Source organism: Cupressus sempervirens, chromosome 2 (genome assembly GCF_028749045.1).
Source record: "Cupressus sempervirens isolate cs-2001-9-10 chromosome 2, ASM2874904v1, whole genome shotgun sequence".
NCBI classification, from domain to species: domain Eukaryota; kingdom Viridiplantae; phylum Streptophyta; class Pinopsida; order Cupressales; family Cupressaceae; genus Cupressus; species Cupressus sempervirens.
The window spans coordinates 411223179-411240593 of record NC_143119.1 but is presented as its reverse complement, the minus strand read 5'-3'; the positions used below and the strand labels follow the sequence as shown (position 1 = coordinate 411240593).

The 17415-nt window shown below is 35.4% G+C and overlaps 1 protein-coding gene across 1 annotated transcript; it reads left to right on the top strand.

Moving 5' to 3' along the window:
- Positions 1-6267: 6267 nt before the first annotated feature.
- Positions 6268-12561, top strand: LOC149572852 (uncharacterized). Its single transcript, XM_089813926.1, has 2 exons — positions 6268-7194; positions 11490-12561. The coding sequence occupies exons 1-2, from the start codon at positions 7108-7110 to the stop codon at positions 12357-12359; spliced, it is 957 nt and encodes a 318-aa protein (XP_089670052.1). The 5' UTR covers positions 6268-7107; the 3' UTR covers positions 12360-12561.
- The last annotated feature ends 4854 nt before the right edge of the window (positions 12562-17415 follow it).

The window sequence follows — 17415 nt, the reverse complement described above, 5'->3', positions numbered from 1 at the left end:
AAGCATCATAATGATATAATAAAAACTCAATTACTCTATCAAAACATGTTTTTATCAATTTTTCAAGTATCATCACAAATTTTCAACTTTGGTCAATTGAGGTCAAACTTGGTCAACGAGACCTCCCATCAATGCAGAAAATATTACAAATATTTTGTAAATCATACCTAATCTCAAATATAAATAATTTCTAATCATCATGGGATATGATTCTTCTATCAATCTGTTTCAGATTGTCAATGTATTCATCACCTTTCAATTTTTCTCCTGAGGGCACAAGATAAATGCACCACTACATCAAATCTATGATTTATTAACCTAATAAAAACTAAAAGTCCTCATCACTAGGGGCAACCTTATCACTAGGGGCATGCCAATTTCATCGAAATCTATATCAAACCAAATGTCCTAATCAACCTTCAATTTATCTTTGACCATTCTAAGTCAAAGATAATATCTTCAATCAATCTTTGACCATTCTAAGTCAAAGATAATCTCTTGAAGCAATCTTTGACCATTCTAAGTTAAAGTCAATCTTCAATCGAACTTTGACTATTCTAAGTCAAATTAAACATTTAATCAAAATTTAACCATTCACAATCAAATTTAATCTTGGATGAACATTTGACCATTCTAAATAAAAAAATCAATCAATCAATTGATCTTTGTTCAATCAAGCTCGGAGCTGATTTCTTATCTATCTTCAGAATAGCTTCATCATATCCATATCAATTTGTCTTGTACTTCAAACATAAAAAAATTCTTTGAATATATGTGCTTCTCACACATCAATTCAAAGAGGGGCAAATGTAATCACCTAAAAATGGTATCATCAAACAAATGCTCCTAATCTCAAATATCAATAAAAAAAATCATTAAAAGTCCTAATAAAAAGGTCTAATCTATTTCTACCAACTCTTTGATCTGAGTATCAAATTGCATAAAATCCTTAACTTGAAATAATCCTTAAAAAAAAAAATTCCTAAATATCTATATTAATTGGCATTAACTTGGTCTAAATCAATCAATTAAATTTAGTTTCCTAGTGCATTAAATAAATTGAACCCATTTGCCAATTACACATGAAAAAAGAATTCAAATTGATTAAATTAAAATAAATCTTTAAAATATTAGTTATTAAATTAAATATGTTGGTTGCACCCATGGGTCTGTATACTGGGGGTACATTAATATACTCATTGTGCACAACTTTTTACTTCAAATCACACTGACTACTTCTCTACAAGTTAGTGCAAGTTATAACTCAACAGTTATGGTCAAGAAAAAACATATCACATGAAAATAGAAACTCACAAGACAATATTTATCTTGTGGAAACCCAACTAGGGTAAAAACAATAGTGTGTGAGTCAATCCTCATAAGTTTGCACTCTTCTGAAGTGCACCCAGTCAAGAGCTTATCTCTGTTAATAGTGTTGGAAACTACAATTGGAATAATTATTATATTGTCATTGATGTCAAACCTTACTAGTAAGACATTTTCTAATAGTGTGGAGTTCCATATTAGTTGATTGATGAAGAGGATTTGAAAAGAGAAGATACCAAGGTGAACTAGTAAAGTTATTGAGTGAAGAGGAGAAAGTATGATTGAATTGCAATGGGCACTTGATTAGTTAGTATTTGACAAGATAATGTGTTATTTGATCATTGTGTGAAGTGAAGAAGAAAGATGAGTTGAAGTGTAGATGAGATGTTTGATGAAAGACAAGAAGTTGAGTAAAACACAAGCTTGATTGAGTGACTAACTACTAGGTCATTGAAGAAGTTGAAGCAAAATATTAAGAAACTTATGCTATAGTTGAGAAAAATGGTATTAGCCGAGTGATGATAATGGTCAAGCAGGATAAAGAGAAAATTGTAGTATCGATCGAACCACAATAACTCTCAAGTAAGCTAGTGTAAGCCAAGCAGGTCAGATTAGTAGAGACCAAGCTACATAGTGATGATTGAGTTATAGAACATAGTGATGATCGAGTGTTGAAAAGATAACAATTTGTGATAAAATCAAGATTTGAGGCTGATATTATTGAATTTACGTATTAGTCAAAATACATAAATGATAAGGATTGATGAGCTAGCATATTTAATGCATGAATTGAGTTTGTTAAGCAATATAAGGCAAGGATTTAATGAGAAGTTTCCAAAAGTTTCATGAAAGAAGAAGGACAAAATGATGAATAGATTCAATGAATTTGATCAAACCCTAAGATCTACGGTTATATTTAAGCCATAAAAGATTAACATGTCCATTTAAGGAGGCATAAGAGTGGGTTTTTGGTTGTTGGACTAGCAAATTTGTGGAGAAGACAAGTGAAGAATAGAGTTGCAAGAGAAAAGTGAGAAGTTGGTATATCGAATTTTCTTGAAGAGTTTCCAAGCATATCAGAGATGGAATATGTAATGAAGTCTAGTCAGTGGACTAGGAATGAGCCAAATGGAAATTTGAATTTGCAAAGTGAGTTATATTTCATTAGATCAACCTTAGTTGTTATTTTCTAACCATTCTGGAAGTAAAATCCTTTAAGAAAAGTAACCACAGTTGAAAAGGAACTCATCCAAACCAACATCACATACCAAAATCAACAACAGATACCAAGTGCAAATCAAATACCAAAACCAAAAAGATACAACCACCTCTAAATCAATGCCAAGTGTCACAAATACAATAATCAAAAGATAACAACTATCACCAATTACTAACTCCAACACTAAAAACACTGCCAATAAATAACTGACATTCATTAATAAAAGTTAGCTGTCAATGATAAATGACATTCAATTAATAAATAATAACTCATAATAAATACACCACCAAAAGTAATGTCCAAAAAGTACATCATCAATAAATACACCACCAAAAGTAATGTCCAAAAAGTACACCATCAATAAATACACCACCAAAAGTAATGTCCAAAAAGTATACCATCAATAAGTACACAACCAGAGGCAAATATAAAGAAAACATGAAGGAGACTTAGGTTACATACTATGGAGTGTCATCACATGATCCAACTCCAAGGTTATCCTAGTAGTCTCTTTGGACCCTGTCATGTTGTTAGTCCTTTAATCAAGGTGACATTCTAATGGAACGATCTAAAGACCTCTAACAAGGTCACTCCTAACAAGGTAATTATATCCTTTAATAGGCTTACACCTTATAGTGTGTTTTGTAACCTTTAATAGGGTTGGTTCTTAATTGAGCTCACTTCAAAAGAGTGAAAAGTGGTAGCATGTTACTTGGTAGTTTTTCCCAAATTGGATTTTCACATTAAATCTTGGTGTCATACTTATGTGAATGTTGTTTTCATGTTGCATGCTAGTTACTAATATATATTTCTGTTGTTTGGCATTTACTAAACATAAATAAGTGATGTGATAAATAAGTTGAATTACTGATGAATTTCCATATTGGCTGAGTGGATTTATGAGTTTGAATAAGTTGGTTGAAGTTGTTAAATGTTGAATTTGTACATTTGGACATGAGGATAATTGATTCACCCCCCCCCCCCCCCCCCCCCCCGTTATTCTAATTATTCTAACAAAAAGATTACAATGACATTGTGAGGTGCCACCTTATTAGGGGATTTGAATAAGACCTGTTAAGGTCTTTCTCTATTAGGAGCAACCTAGTTAAAGGACTTTGAAACACAAGTTAATGTGTCCCCCTGTTTAGGGATTTGTACAAAGAACCTATTAGGGTTCACCCTCGATGGAATTTCTTTTTGTATCAATAAGTAAACAACAGAGAAATTACCTATCTGTTTAGCTACTAAACTTAGCTTGATTTAGATCCTTCTTCCACTTGCTTGACTAGTCTTAGAATCATGTATTGCCTTCTTTGGGCTTTGCCACTTCAGTCTTTGGTTACTTGTGTGCTTTACTCTCTTAGCTTGAGAGCACAATACTCTTTGTACTATTTTAGGCTCACTCTCCTCTTCCTAGTACAATTACTAGCTTGAAAATAATCTCTCTTTGATTACTCTTCTTCACTTTGTGAGATTCCAATTTAGCTTGGCACTTCTGGTTCTCAGGCTATTCTCTTGGAAATATAACCTTATCTCTTTCAACTTCATTCACTTTTATACTCTTCTTCTTTCTTTTCTTGGAATTCACTTCCTCTTACTAACTCAATTGCCCATTGTAGTGGTATGTTGATTAACAACTAGTTCTTGATTTGTGTTTTCTCCTTCATTGGAACTTGATATTTATTCTTTACTAACTAGGAGAGTATAAGTTTGAAAGACATCACACTCCTTATCATGAAAATATTTTTCAGATAAAGAGCCCCATTCTAAATTATTGGAGTCATCATCAAAGTTATTTGCAAGATTTTTTTATGGAGTTAATGAAAATTATTTTGCGTGGATCCAAGTTCTAGGTATCCCGCTCCTAGTTTTTCCTTAGTATCACTCCAAGTTGATTCAATAGGTTCTAGGAGACCTTCATTTCTTATCTATAAAGGACAATTTCCTTTATATCCCATCTCTTGCATTATTTGGTATCCTTTTCCATATTGATGAGTATGGATGCTAATATGTTGAACTCTTGCTTTATTGGAACTTGATGGTAGGTTGGAACTAGATGCTTAGTTTGAACTTGTAGTTTCTTCTTCTTGGTACATCCAATTTGGAATTTAAACTTCCTCTTCTTCATTAGTTGGAGAATCACTAGCTCTCACAAAACAATCATTATTTTTTCTTTGAGGATAAGCGCTATAAGGTCTATCATGTGATCTTGGTGACATGGGTAAATTAACCATGGAAAGGAATATTCTCCTACTCCATTATGACTAATTTTGCATTGTCTATAAAAAATATGCATTATTTTGGTCACCTTCTGGTAATGCTTTTTATCCCTTTGTTTGTCATATTGTTTTGTTTCAACCTTTCCTTCTTGAGATGACATAGTCAAACTAGAAATCTCTTGTTTTCCTTCTTGGAATCTAAGAAAATAACTTTATCTTTTCCCTTAGTTGAAGTTGATGAGTTAGTTTCTCCTTACTTGTAAATAACAATGGCCCTTTTAGGTTCTATCTTTTTGTCTTCCTTTAGAGTTCTTGAGCTAGGAACCATTTCTTGCCTTGTCTTTTGTGTTGTACTTGAAGTGGACCCTTCACTATTATGAGGAACTAGTGAATCATTCATTGGTTTGATGTTATTGCAATATTGAGAGGGCTTCACATCTTCTCTGATTGTAACAAGCTATTGGATCCATATTTACTATTTTGGAAAGTGTTGGAATGTAAGAATGGTCAAGGTTGAAGATCAACCCATCAATGCTCGATACAACCAATAGGCTTATAGAACCACATGAGGTGGTTAAGCCATGTCACGAACCTCACAAGGGACACTGCCCCACTGCAAACAATCCCCCTCCCAGTGTCACTCATTGCGGCCTGCATATATTTGAACATGTGACCAAGCTCTGACACCACTTGCAAGCTAGGGTTATCGTTGCACCGAAAGATTTACCTGTCAATGCCCGATACAAGCAATACTCTTATAGAGCCACATGAGGTGGTTAAGCCATGACCCCACGAGGGATGTCGACACACTGCTAACATAGAAGACAACAAGCAAGAAAGCAAATGACGTTGATGTGGTTATGAAAACATTAGGTGGTTGATATTTGAAACTTGATGCAAATGGAAAGTAATGCAATATATATTGAAATGACCTAGTGCAAGAATCAATATTTTCTCATGTATTGATGCACATGATGAAATATAAAGCTAAATAATGACTAGGGATTAATCCCCTATGATGGATACTTTTTTTAACATTGTCCTAATTATGAGCAATTTTTTATATGTTTGATGAATTAGTTAAAACTTGTTGATTAGTGGAGGCAACCTCTATACTTGTTCTAGCACACAATTTAAATGCTTACATATAAAAATGATGAATAAAAATAAATTTAATGAACTAACTTAGATGTATTGAAAAATTTAAATTAAAAAATTTAAAAATCAGATTTGTATTGTGAAATCAACTTAAATCATTTCCATAGTGATAAACTTGATCCCAATATTTGAAAGTTAACACATATTTAAGTAAAAATTTAATTTTATCTCTTAAAATCAATTAAAAATAGAAAGAATGATTGCAAACACCAAATCAATCAAAATCACGCCCTTAGAACCCTTTCAAATAAAAAATTTGACTACTTACAAATACGAATTTATTATGATTTTATAGGTAGATGGGTCTCCCTTAACGGTCCTTCTGACCTTCCCTAGCCAAGCATCATGAAATTGGTCTTTAGAAGTGAGCTACATCGTGATGGCATAAAAAATAAAAAATTTCGTTGGGTGCAAATATTGCCATCTTCACGCCTCGGTAGATTTGAAACAATCTGTTAATACCGAAGATAGAGGTTTAACTAGGTAAATGATTATATAATTAAAAATCAGTTATCATACATTGAAGGGGAAACGTCGGGCATGCCATAAGAGGTATGGTGAGCAGACCAGAAAACTTAATAAAATATTATGAGAAAGGTGCAAACTGGAACCATAGTCAATCCCACCGGAGACCAGTTTTAACCCAGTTTATCTGTTGCTAACCGAACTTTGTTTTGTGGGTTACTTCTCTATTCCAAGTGCCCACAAAATTTCAAACTTGATTGAGAAAGGCAATGCAACCGCTAGTCCAATTCTAATCATATTAATTGTACATCATGGAGGGGTAAGATTAGATTAAGCACCAAATCCAATATATTTGGCTTTCCTTTTTAGATATTAAGAAAAATTTATGGTTGGCATTCAATGCATGCAACCATAGGCCCATCAGCATTAGCATTAGAATCATCATCATCGTCATCATCCCCCCGCCCCTATTATCACAATCACCATCATGATCATCTCTGATTTCCCATCTGTGACCAACACAATGTAATGTGATCAATGAATGATTGAGTTCACAGGTTTCCGCCCTGAAAAAGTTGTTTGGTTTCCCAAAGGACTCAAATTAAATTATTTGAGATATGGAGGAACAGGAAAAATGAAAAGATTATTGTAATTGTAACATCGCTTTAATGGTACTCTAACACTGATCTGGGCCTTGCAATATTTGTTTTTCAAACCACCATGAAGTTTAAAAATAATGGCTCTGCCGTTCACAAGGAGGCTCTGAAGAAGAAGAAACTACTAATCAATAAGGGCTGCACTTCACAGGTAAGGGTTCTCTTCTTAAGAAACATGGGAACATAATCAATTTGTTTTGATGCTCTTTTTAACCTCAAAGCAGTAAATTCCTGCATCTGGGCTTCAAATATTCTTTATCGGTTGTTACTTTGGAACGGTTGAGGTTCTATTTCTTCTGAAGCCGTTTAATCGAATTTTTTAATTATATTTTTTTATAATGATATTTTAGCCCGCTGGGTACTAGATCTAAGCTTCACAGTTGTTCTTTAATGAAAAGGTAAAACTAGCTTTTTTTATAACTCTGTTTAATGGCCTTAGCCCTGTGGCGAAGCCATGGTTGCTATATTTGGCATGTTGATGATGCTTTGTGTTTTCAATAATGTAAATTTGATGATCGAAAATAATTTAAAATGTTGGTTTGCTCAATCTTCTTTCTGTGCATATTGAACCCATTGCTTTAACCGCTAAAAATGTCATTTTACGCACACCAGTACCAGGTAAGGTCTGGCGCTAAATTTAGCATGTTTTTATTGCTCATTTTGTAGATTTTTTCTCTTATTTTTCGTTTTTTTGGGTGGTATGAGGTAAGAAATATTGTTTCTCAGAGATCTCCATCCACCCTTTTGAGATAAGACGATATAAATCTGTCTTTTTGCTCAGTAAAATGTTACATCTAACCACCATCTTTCAATGCCTCAGGAATACACCATCAAGCATAGATCACTATTAGATTCAAAAATCCTTATGGAGGGTTTCTTATTTTGGCGAGTAGCCTTGTCCAAGGTGTGGTCCATGTTAATATAGCTGTTTTGGTGTGGAAAGCATTTCTAGAGAGCCTTGAACCTCTGAGAATGCCCAGGTTGTTTATCTCAGATCTAGTATATGCCACAACAAGTCTGTTGAGTTTTATTTTTTCACCTTTGCTTTTCTCTTCTGTCTTTTATTATGTCCTTTGTTTAAAACTAGTTGTCTGTTACTGGATTGTTATATGGTCCTTCCCTATTCTTTTTACTTGTAAAACTTAGGGCTAAATTGCATATCCTGGCTTGTTTTATCTGTCCTAAAGCATATCCAGTCCCACCAACTGCCATGGCCCAAAATTTGAAATCTTACCGATCCCTATATCTGAGGGTTTGACAAAACCTCTCCACACGTTCTTTTTCCATAAGGTGGAGGCATCCCATTAGAACCCTAGGCATGGTAGAGTCCATAAGTCAAATTTTCAGCCGTTTCTGAATTGGTGTGGCATATCCTCTTGTTGGCTCCATAGAGGTGAGACTATTGGCTTTCTACCTTTTGCAGGGATTGGTGATCCCTTATCCAATCAGTCTCACTCCCGGGATTGCTGGCTACTAGTAGCAGGTGCATATCTCTTCATGGAGGATTTGCCCTCCTATAAGCTTTGAACACTGATATGTGAATTAGGTTGTGCTAATGTTTGGGCCTTGAGCCTTGAGCCTTATCAGCTCAAAATCTAAAAGAAACTACCCATATCTTTTCATACCATTGCCGGTGGACACATTTTCATGGGTGATACCATAATCTGGTTTGCATTATGTGCTTTGGTTTACATATATGATATATATGATGATGCGGGAATGAAAATAAAAATTCTAGGGCGTGATCCCAATTAAATAATTACAAATTAATAGGAATAGGTTACCTGAATGGTCATTTTAAAGGTTTCTCTTATGGTTATTTTGAAAAATGAGCAAGTATAATTGACATAAAAGCTGCATTTCAACAGCATGCCAATTGACTTTATTGTTCATGACACACATTATGGCCAAAGTGGTTAATCTCTTGTTGAACTGAATTTTCAGGTATTTAGCAACATAGATGAATATATGATCTCCTAGCAGGCATAAATATATATCCTTTCTCATCATTTATTTAGACTGTTTTATAGTCTCAGTTTTATGGATAAACATTTTCTCAATTATATCAGTAAACTGTAAAATTGACGTATGGCTCTGAATCTCTGATTACTTCAAAATGTTTTAACTTTTTTGTTGGTATGCTTTGAGCTTTGATTTTGGATTAAAGTGTATTCAAGGCATTAATGCTTATTTTTTAAGGTATATTTAATATTTTGCATTAAACCTAGGAAATGAAGCTAGTAATTTTTTTGCAGATAAATGCAATGGCACTAGGATTTCTTGATTCATCCACATAACAATATTTGTACTGATTGGAAATCTCAAATTTCTTCACATCCACTTTTTCTTTTTTGCACATGATAGCTTGAGAGTCATCCTCCATGGTTCCTTGGAGACAGTAAAACTGCATGTAATTATGATATTATCCTCAGAGAAGATTTTTATATTAAAAGCAGAATGCTTCTGCATGAACATTTTGAATTCTGGAAAGTTAAAAACAAGCATGGCTTGTTTTTAAACTAGTAGCCGAGTTTATGAAATAAAAGGTTGATGTTTATTTCTACTCTATACACAGACCATGAAAACCAAAAAGCAACATACAACCATTGTCAGCATGATAACTGTATGGTCCAAGCATTGAAGTCTTACCATAGTACAAGCTACAACTGTGTAGAAACAATGGCCAGAGCTGTATGAATAGTGCAGGGTGCTACCATTGATAAAAATACTGTCTTATCCTTCGTTACGGAGGCCTTCTGTCATCTACATATTGACACCAATTAATCATTAAAAGCCTAAACATATTGGCTTTCTTGGGAGAAATGGTAATGAGAGTGATTGATGAAAGCATCATTTCTGGAAGACTGCTTGGAGAAAAGACCTCTTGTAAAGAGAAAGTGCTGAATCTGCGAATTTAAATTGGAAAACAATTAGTTAGTTTTTATATTTTGATGGCCATAATTTTGAAATCAAACTATACATATAAAGCAGAATGAATTTAAATTAATGAACGAAGTAGGACAATAAAAACCAGGTTTCTATTCAATTTTTCAATTCCAATGTTTTTCATTCCTTTTTAAGGATGATGAGCAATAATCTAAGCTGCAGGGAACACTTTTGTGCCTGTTTTGCCTGGGTAAATTTCATAAATACTGCCCAGTACCGGAGATGTTTCCAGGCAATGCTCCACAGCATGGTTAAAACAACTCTAATCCATCATATAAAGATAAGGTTTTGGCCCTCTTATTGGTGTTCGTTAAAACTCTGTTTGGTCACCCTTTGTTGCCTGCTATGATGCTGAAAAAGAACACAATGCTTTAAGCATTCCAAAACATGAACATAAGAACACATGAACATCACAACATTTAATTATTCTAAATATTTGAATCTAATCACTATGTAACAGTAGCATTCCATTTACATGGCATTGACATAGAAAACTAAAACTGTAAATGGGATTCAATTACAGCGATTTAAAATGCAGAAACATGGAAAAACCCAGAAATAGCAAAAATGCTAAAATACTCATAAAATCATGGAATGAGAACTGCATTGTTATTTCATGATGAAAATATTGTGTAGAAAGAGGAAAAGGTTCAAAGATCAAACTTAATGCATAAATAAAGATTCAGAGTTGCCACTAACTCTCAAATTCCTTGATAAGTATCAAATTCTCCATCAAGGATTCTGTACTCATCACAAGTCTCAGAGTACAAAATAAAAGTTGAAAACATGATTAATCTCTAAGGCTCCCACACTACAGAATGTGAAATGGAAGCCAATTCCCCTGAATCTCACTTCTCCATGGGACTCTGATCATGATAATTGAGAGCCTAGTTCAACGTGGCCAATTCATCTTCAAATAAGGGTTTCCAATCCAGGACCATTTCAGCAAGATCGGCTGACCATCTTTGACAAGTGCGTGGGATTCACAAATCCTAAGCTCTTGACCTACTAATATGCTAGATAATTTGAAATGATTGAGCCTGAACTACTAACAATCATAAATAGGAAATTTAAAACATGATTATCTTTAATTTTGTCTTTGGCATTATTATGTTCTCGTGTGTAGTTGTTAATATCGAAATTCTGTGACATAAAATTAAAAAATATTTAGGTGTGCTCATGCTCATATCTCTTGGTCTGAATTTCTGGTTGAGAAAGTTTCTACTATTTGCTTTGGTATCACACACACTTATCACTTGTTCAGAGTTTTGGAAAGGGCCATTTCCAATTTAAGTTTTTTCCCCTCGTATCAATTTCAAGTAATTCTTGACTTCAAAGCTTGTGGGAGTATAGATTTACCTTTATACAGCTTTCATGCATCTATTCAGAGTAATAATAGTATTTCGGCTTCTATTTTGATGTGTCCATTAAAAGTCATTGCCTGAACCTTCTGATAAAGTATAGCCGTACGTTTCTAATGTTAATAATATCCTTATGCAGGCTAGTAGATACCATGGTATTACAGAAGTTGAGCCCCCTAAAAACACTACTCAAGGATTGCAATCTTTGATGATTTCTACTCACAAGGTAAAGTGTGTAGATCACATTCTGAGCAACAATGAGAAGCGAGATTATTGTTACCGAAAGTCTAGGCAAGTGGGAACAAGTTTGAAGAATCGAGAGGATCCAAATGATCATTTGGCTCAACCATGTATCAAAAAAAGAAAATTGGATGTTATTTATGATTCTTTTGCTGGTGGAAGGCATCTAAGGGGACATGAAGATGATAAAGAAAGAAACCTGACTGGACAAAAAGTGGTAGAGGAACAATCAACTTTTCCCATCGGAATCAAGAGTGAAAATTTCCCAATTCATGATGCAAGCATGGAATATTTACTGAACACTACAGAATGGAATAGACCAAAAAATTCTGAATTTGGGAAAATGAACAATGTTTCTGAACATCAAGCTCAATACACGGGAGGAAAGGCTATAGAGAGTACTGCTGAGAATAGTTGCAGTTCTGTCTCTAGTAGTGAAAGCTTTAATGAAATGGACTGCACGTCTTTGGGAAAATACAGTCTTCGTAGGCATTTTCCTGACATGATTAATAGGAATTTGACATCATATCCTTTATACATGAAAAGAAAGGATAAGAAGATTATGTCAGGAGAAAAACAGACTAGTCAAGTACATGAACTTGAATTGCTTGCATACCGGTCTGTATTGAATGCACTCCATGTTCGTGGACTTCTTGGCTGGCATCAAGAACTATTATTGACTGATCTTCGCCTTTCTCTGAACATATCGAATGATGAACATAGACTGGAGCTGACAAATATGTGTTCTGTACAAGATGTACAATTGTAAATTTACGATTAGAACTTTATTGTGAAAAAAGCCGACAAACGTTATTCAATTTCACCACTAAAGTAGTTGACACCATCACTAGAGTGCTTCAGACTATACATCCAGTGATCTCTTACCTCTGAAAGTGTTGTATAAGAAAATTTCTTGCACCTGAGTACTGCTTTCCTCTTCACTAATGCACATGTACTTTTTTTGGCTCCAATTTTATTCCAATGTGGGAGAGTTTTTTATTCTATTTAGCTTTTTGCTTTGGACTTTGGAGTGTCTTAAAATGCCAATTATTTGATTGGAAGGACAAACAATCAGTTGTGGTTGCTCAGAGTTCTCTCTGTGACTAGCAACCTTTTGGGATGTTATCTCATTTATTTGGGCGAGGTTGAATCATCCTTATCTTGGCTTTGACAGACTGTAACTACAATAATTCTCAAACATCTTGCAGAAAAAGGATAAGGCAGCATGGGAACTATGTTACCAGAAACGAGAAACGAGAAACGTTACGGCAACAACAACGTGACGAGAAACGCAATACTCAAAAGTTGCGAATAAGAAACGTGTGTATATATATATTTAATAATACATTTTTTATAAATTCTAAATAGATTATTATAAATTTTGAATTTATTATTAAGTTTAAAAATGATTTAAAAGTTATAATCCTATACGTCATATGGAAATCTACTTATGTTGAAGTAATAATTATAGTCGAGATTAAACATCAATATTACTTATGTTACATAAAAGAGCTCCAAAAATACCAGAACCTTAGGGAGATAAATATGCATAAAATTATGGAGATAAGCATACACGGTGCATTGATGTTCACCTAAAAAATCAGAAATGCAGAGATTTAGGGAAACTAAAATTAACATAGTTTAGTTACAGTTAAAAATCCTTTAAGAAGTACAAGGAATTTGAGATGGAAGTGCAGAAATTCCCGGCCAAAGCTGTAAGTGACCAGCTGTGAGTGAACCACATAGAAACGATCATTTCACTTTAAGAAACCCATTGCAGTCATTGAAATGTGAAACGTGGTGTAAACGTCACGTTTCTGGTAACTATGTATGGGAATGGACTAAATATCAGAGTTCAATCTTTTTTCTTAAACACAGGGCATTTGACTATTTGGTTTCTACACAAGCTTGCATTCCTTCTATATATGCATAAATTTTCATTTTCATGCATCTACTGTCTAGCATACGTAGTTTCCCAGGGGTTATTCCAGATGAGTAATCTATCTAGCTGATAGTTTGAGCATCAAATTTTCAACTCATGGCCCCCATTGTTGGGTAATTCTCTTAAATTTATTTATTAAAGCCCAAAAGTTGGGATTAATGCAGGCTGCTAGAACAGCAGTGGAATAGTATCAAGTGGATGTTTGGTTTAATATAACAAGCTTAAAAAAATGACACAAAAGGAGGGTAGATTGGACATTGGACTAAACTCACTAAAGTGCATTAATAGAAAAATGATAAAAGTACATTGGTTGGAGGTGTGGATTGGACATTGGAGTGAACAAGTAGGGAAATCCTAGTAAAGTTGAAAATTAAAAAACATGTTGCCTATGTGTAGGAGAAGTACAGTAAGTGGGCTAAACCATGTTGGAGGACAAAACAGATGTATATACTGAATTCTTTTATTTATTTAGTGAAGTGTAAGAAGCATAATAGTGGGCTGAATTGTGTGTCAATTGTTTGCTAGAGGCAAAAGAAGCCATTCCCAACTAGCCTTTGATATGTGAAGCGCGTAAAGTTGTTCCTCTTTGAAGAATTAAATAACTTGAAAAACTAGGCATTATGTTCACCACCATTTGGTTTATTAGCAATCAAGAGGGCAAGAGTTGGAGTACACAATCAACACTAAATTATTAGATCAACTTTGAAATTCATTGACTTGGAAATGTCAATAAATATGTCATTAGTCACACAAGTTGAACTTTACAGCGCACACAAACATGTTAACAGAGGTTAGTTCGAGAGTATGAATTTATAGTTTTGAATTAGATGTACTAGGTTGCATTGTGGAGTTAGTTGACAGATTGGGTTGTGCTAAGCAGCCTAATAAGAGGGAAGTTACTCAACATGGTAGTTGGTTTGGATTATGGGGTTCTATAGTAGTAGCTGGATAGTGGATTGTAGAATAGGAGTCTACAAGTGTGCCAGATACATTGAATTGAATATCATGACTCTATTTATGACATGCTCAAAGTGGGAGGTATACGTTTAACCCTTACATTCTCTACCCATTCTGGTGTGTACAAATCTATAGAATTCACCCAACAAATATGTAGTGAAATTTGAAGAGTATGAAAATGATATATTTTGGATCATGGATGGCGCCTCAATCTGGTCTCACAGATCTGGAGTGTTTTGTGATGGTGGCATTGGAACGTTGCTTTGGCCCACGAGTAGGACACAAGGGAGAGAAGAAAGCAGTGATACGCTCAACCAAGGTCACTCTCTGGGGGAATAAGAGCTATAAGGTGTGGTTACGGAGCTGCATAGTCTCTCTGAGGTATAGTGCAAGGCATCTCTGGTCCGTGTAGCTGAAAAAGGCCGCGAGGGAGTTGCACTCCCTAAATAAGCAATAGAATCTCCCATGAATCTCATATAGGCGAGACAATAAAAAATGAAATGGATCTTTGTCTTAGTCATGCCCAACGTACACAAGTGACAAGTCCGATCATCTCTATCCATGTGGTGATCTGTCTGAATCCGAAGCCAGTGGGAACCAACCCTAAAGGAGCCTAGAGAGATATGTAAGGCATGACACCAACGCTGAGACAAGTAGTTGGGGGCATAATAATACTGTCTCTAATGACTAGAAAGTGCTCAACGTAAAAGGCCATCTTCAGGCATAACCTGTCTACAGGGTTACACCAAGTCGTGGTGATATGTTGTCTATAAATGTCAAGTCTGACATGCTGGTTCAACTCCTGCTATGAGGGGAGGGGGTGGCCAGGGGCATCAAGATTGAACTGAAAGGGAGAGAGGTGGTCAATATCAATCCCGATTGAGCTCAACAAAGACGAAGCATGCACAAACCAACAACAGGCTCAGGAGGACGGATTAGAATCCACTACAATGACAGAGGAGCAATAAGCCAAGTAAGAGTATCTCATCCAGTCACCCGCAAAACCACAAAGACGTTGAAGAAATCAATTCAGATAAAAAATGGTGGCCAACCTAAAGGGATGGGCCCTAAACTCGGCCAAAACAATACCATGGGGGGTGAACCGATGACATTTGATAATACACTGAAGAAAAAGGGTCTGGACACGCTTGGTGGAAGCCCAATCAGAATCAAGGAGAGAGGGCCCTCAAACCACCGAGCCAGAAAGAACCGTCGGTCTAATCAAGGAGTCCAGGAGGGACAACTTCGATGAAGTGTCTTGGAAGTGATGTCGGAAGCACTGCCTCTCAAGCATAGCAAGGGAGCCCATACCCTTGCGAACACTAGGCTAGATGGTGGGTCTCAAACTGAAGTGAGGTCTAGGCAACTTGACCCCAAGGTACACATATGCTGTGGTGATCTCAATCTCATGACCCTAAAAGTAAAAGTGTAGATGAGAGGTCTTCTAGTAGTTGAAGACCATAACTTGAGTCTTGCTTAGGTTCACAGAGAGCTGATGAAGGTCACAGAAGGAGGCCAAGCCATTGAGGAGCCTCTGAAGACTCTTAGGAGAGGAGGCCAGAGAAAACATTGCTATGTGTATAGACAAAATGTCGAATGTTAGACAATTTGCAATTTGCACTAGGATTGTGGTTGTGGGTTGGAGTGATAATCACGAAAAATGCCTCCATGAAGGAACCATGGCAGACGAGTTGCGAGCATGACATAAGAGGGTCTTAGAGCCCTCTAGAGACATGTGCAAGCATTGCAATAGGATTTGCATAAATGAATGAATTTTGTAGCAAGAGAAAAAAATGAAGAGGAATTTGAAGAAGAATAAGTTGAACAAGAAGCACCAAAAGTGACTAGAGATGCCGAGGAGGATAGTTTTGAGGGGTATTTCAAAGATTGGAAAGAAATCCAAGATTGGAAAGAAATCCAAGATTGAAGTCCCTACATTTTTAGGAAATCTCATCCTAAAGGAATCGATCAACTTGATCAATGATCTAGAAGAATACATTTGAGTATAGACATCAAAGATCTTGAGAGAGTCAAATTTGCCAAGGCCAAATTGAGAAATCATACAAAAATTTGGTGGCAACATATTCTGTTGAAGAGGAATAGAAGAGGAAATGAGAAAATCACAAGATGAGACCGAGTGGTGGAGAAATTGAAGAGAGAATTCATTCCCGTTGACTAAGAGCTTGCCACGCTTAAGAAAATGTAACAATTGAAGCAAGTGGGAAGATCCATCCATTAATATACATAAGAGTTCTATCAAGTCCTTATCAAACCAGGTCATGTAGAAGGTGACAAGGGAAAAGTGACTTGTTACCTTAACGGATTAAGACCAAGTATCAAGGAGGAGTTGTGTTTGGTTAGAGTGACTACTACTAAAGAGTTTTATGAGTTTGCTTTAAGTGTAAAAGAGAAGAGGAGAAAGAGATTTGAAGGAAAGAAATGAGGAAAAAGCCGAGGAGGAAGAGAAACGGTGGAAGATCCTTTAGGGATCAAAATTAGAATCGAATGAAAAATGAAGATGTGGATAGTGATTGAAATCCAATGAATGAGGGTTTCAATCATTCTCATGATCAAAATAATAGAGATCAGAGAGGAAGACGAAGACGAAAAAGACTAGGAAGAGGAGATTTTTGTGGGATATGTTTCCAATGCGGAGAAGATGGATATAGAGCTTATGAGTGTCCCCAACATCAAAGGAGAACAAATAGAAGACCAAACGGTAATACACAAGTTGTACATGCAAACAAAGATGCCAAGTCGTCACATTTTGAAGATGTTGAAAGAGGGGAGGTTCTTGTCACCAAAAGAGCCTCACTGAATGATGAGAATGAGCTTGCACAAAGGAAGAATGTGTTCCACACAAGGTGCAAGTGTAATGGTGAAGTATGCAATGCCATTTTTCATAGTGGTATTGTTTCAAAGTAAA

Coding starts and splice junctions, on each gene's coding strand:
- LOC149572852 (XM_089813926.1), top strand. CDS start 7,108: ATGAAGTTTAAAAATAATGGCTCTGCCGTTCACAAGGAGGCTCTGAAG. Junction 7,195..11,489: donor ATAAGGGCTGCACTTCACAG/GTAAGGGTTCTC, acceptor ATCCTTATGCAG/GCTAGTAGATACCATGGTAT.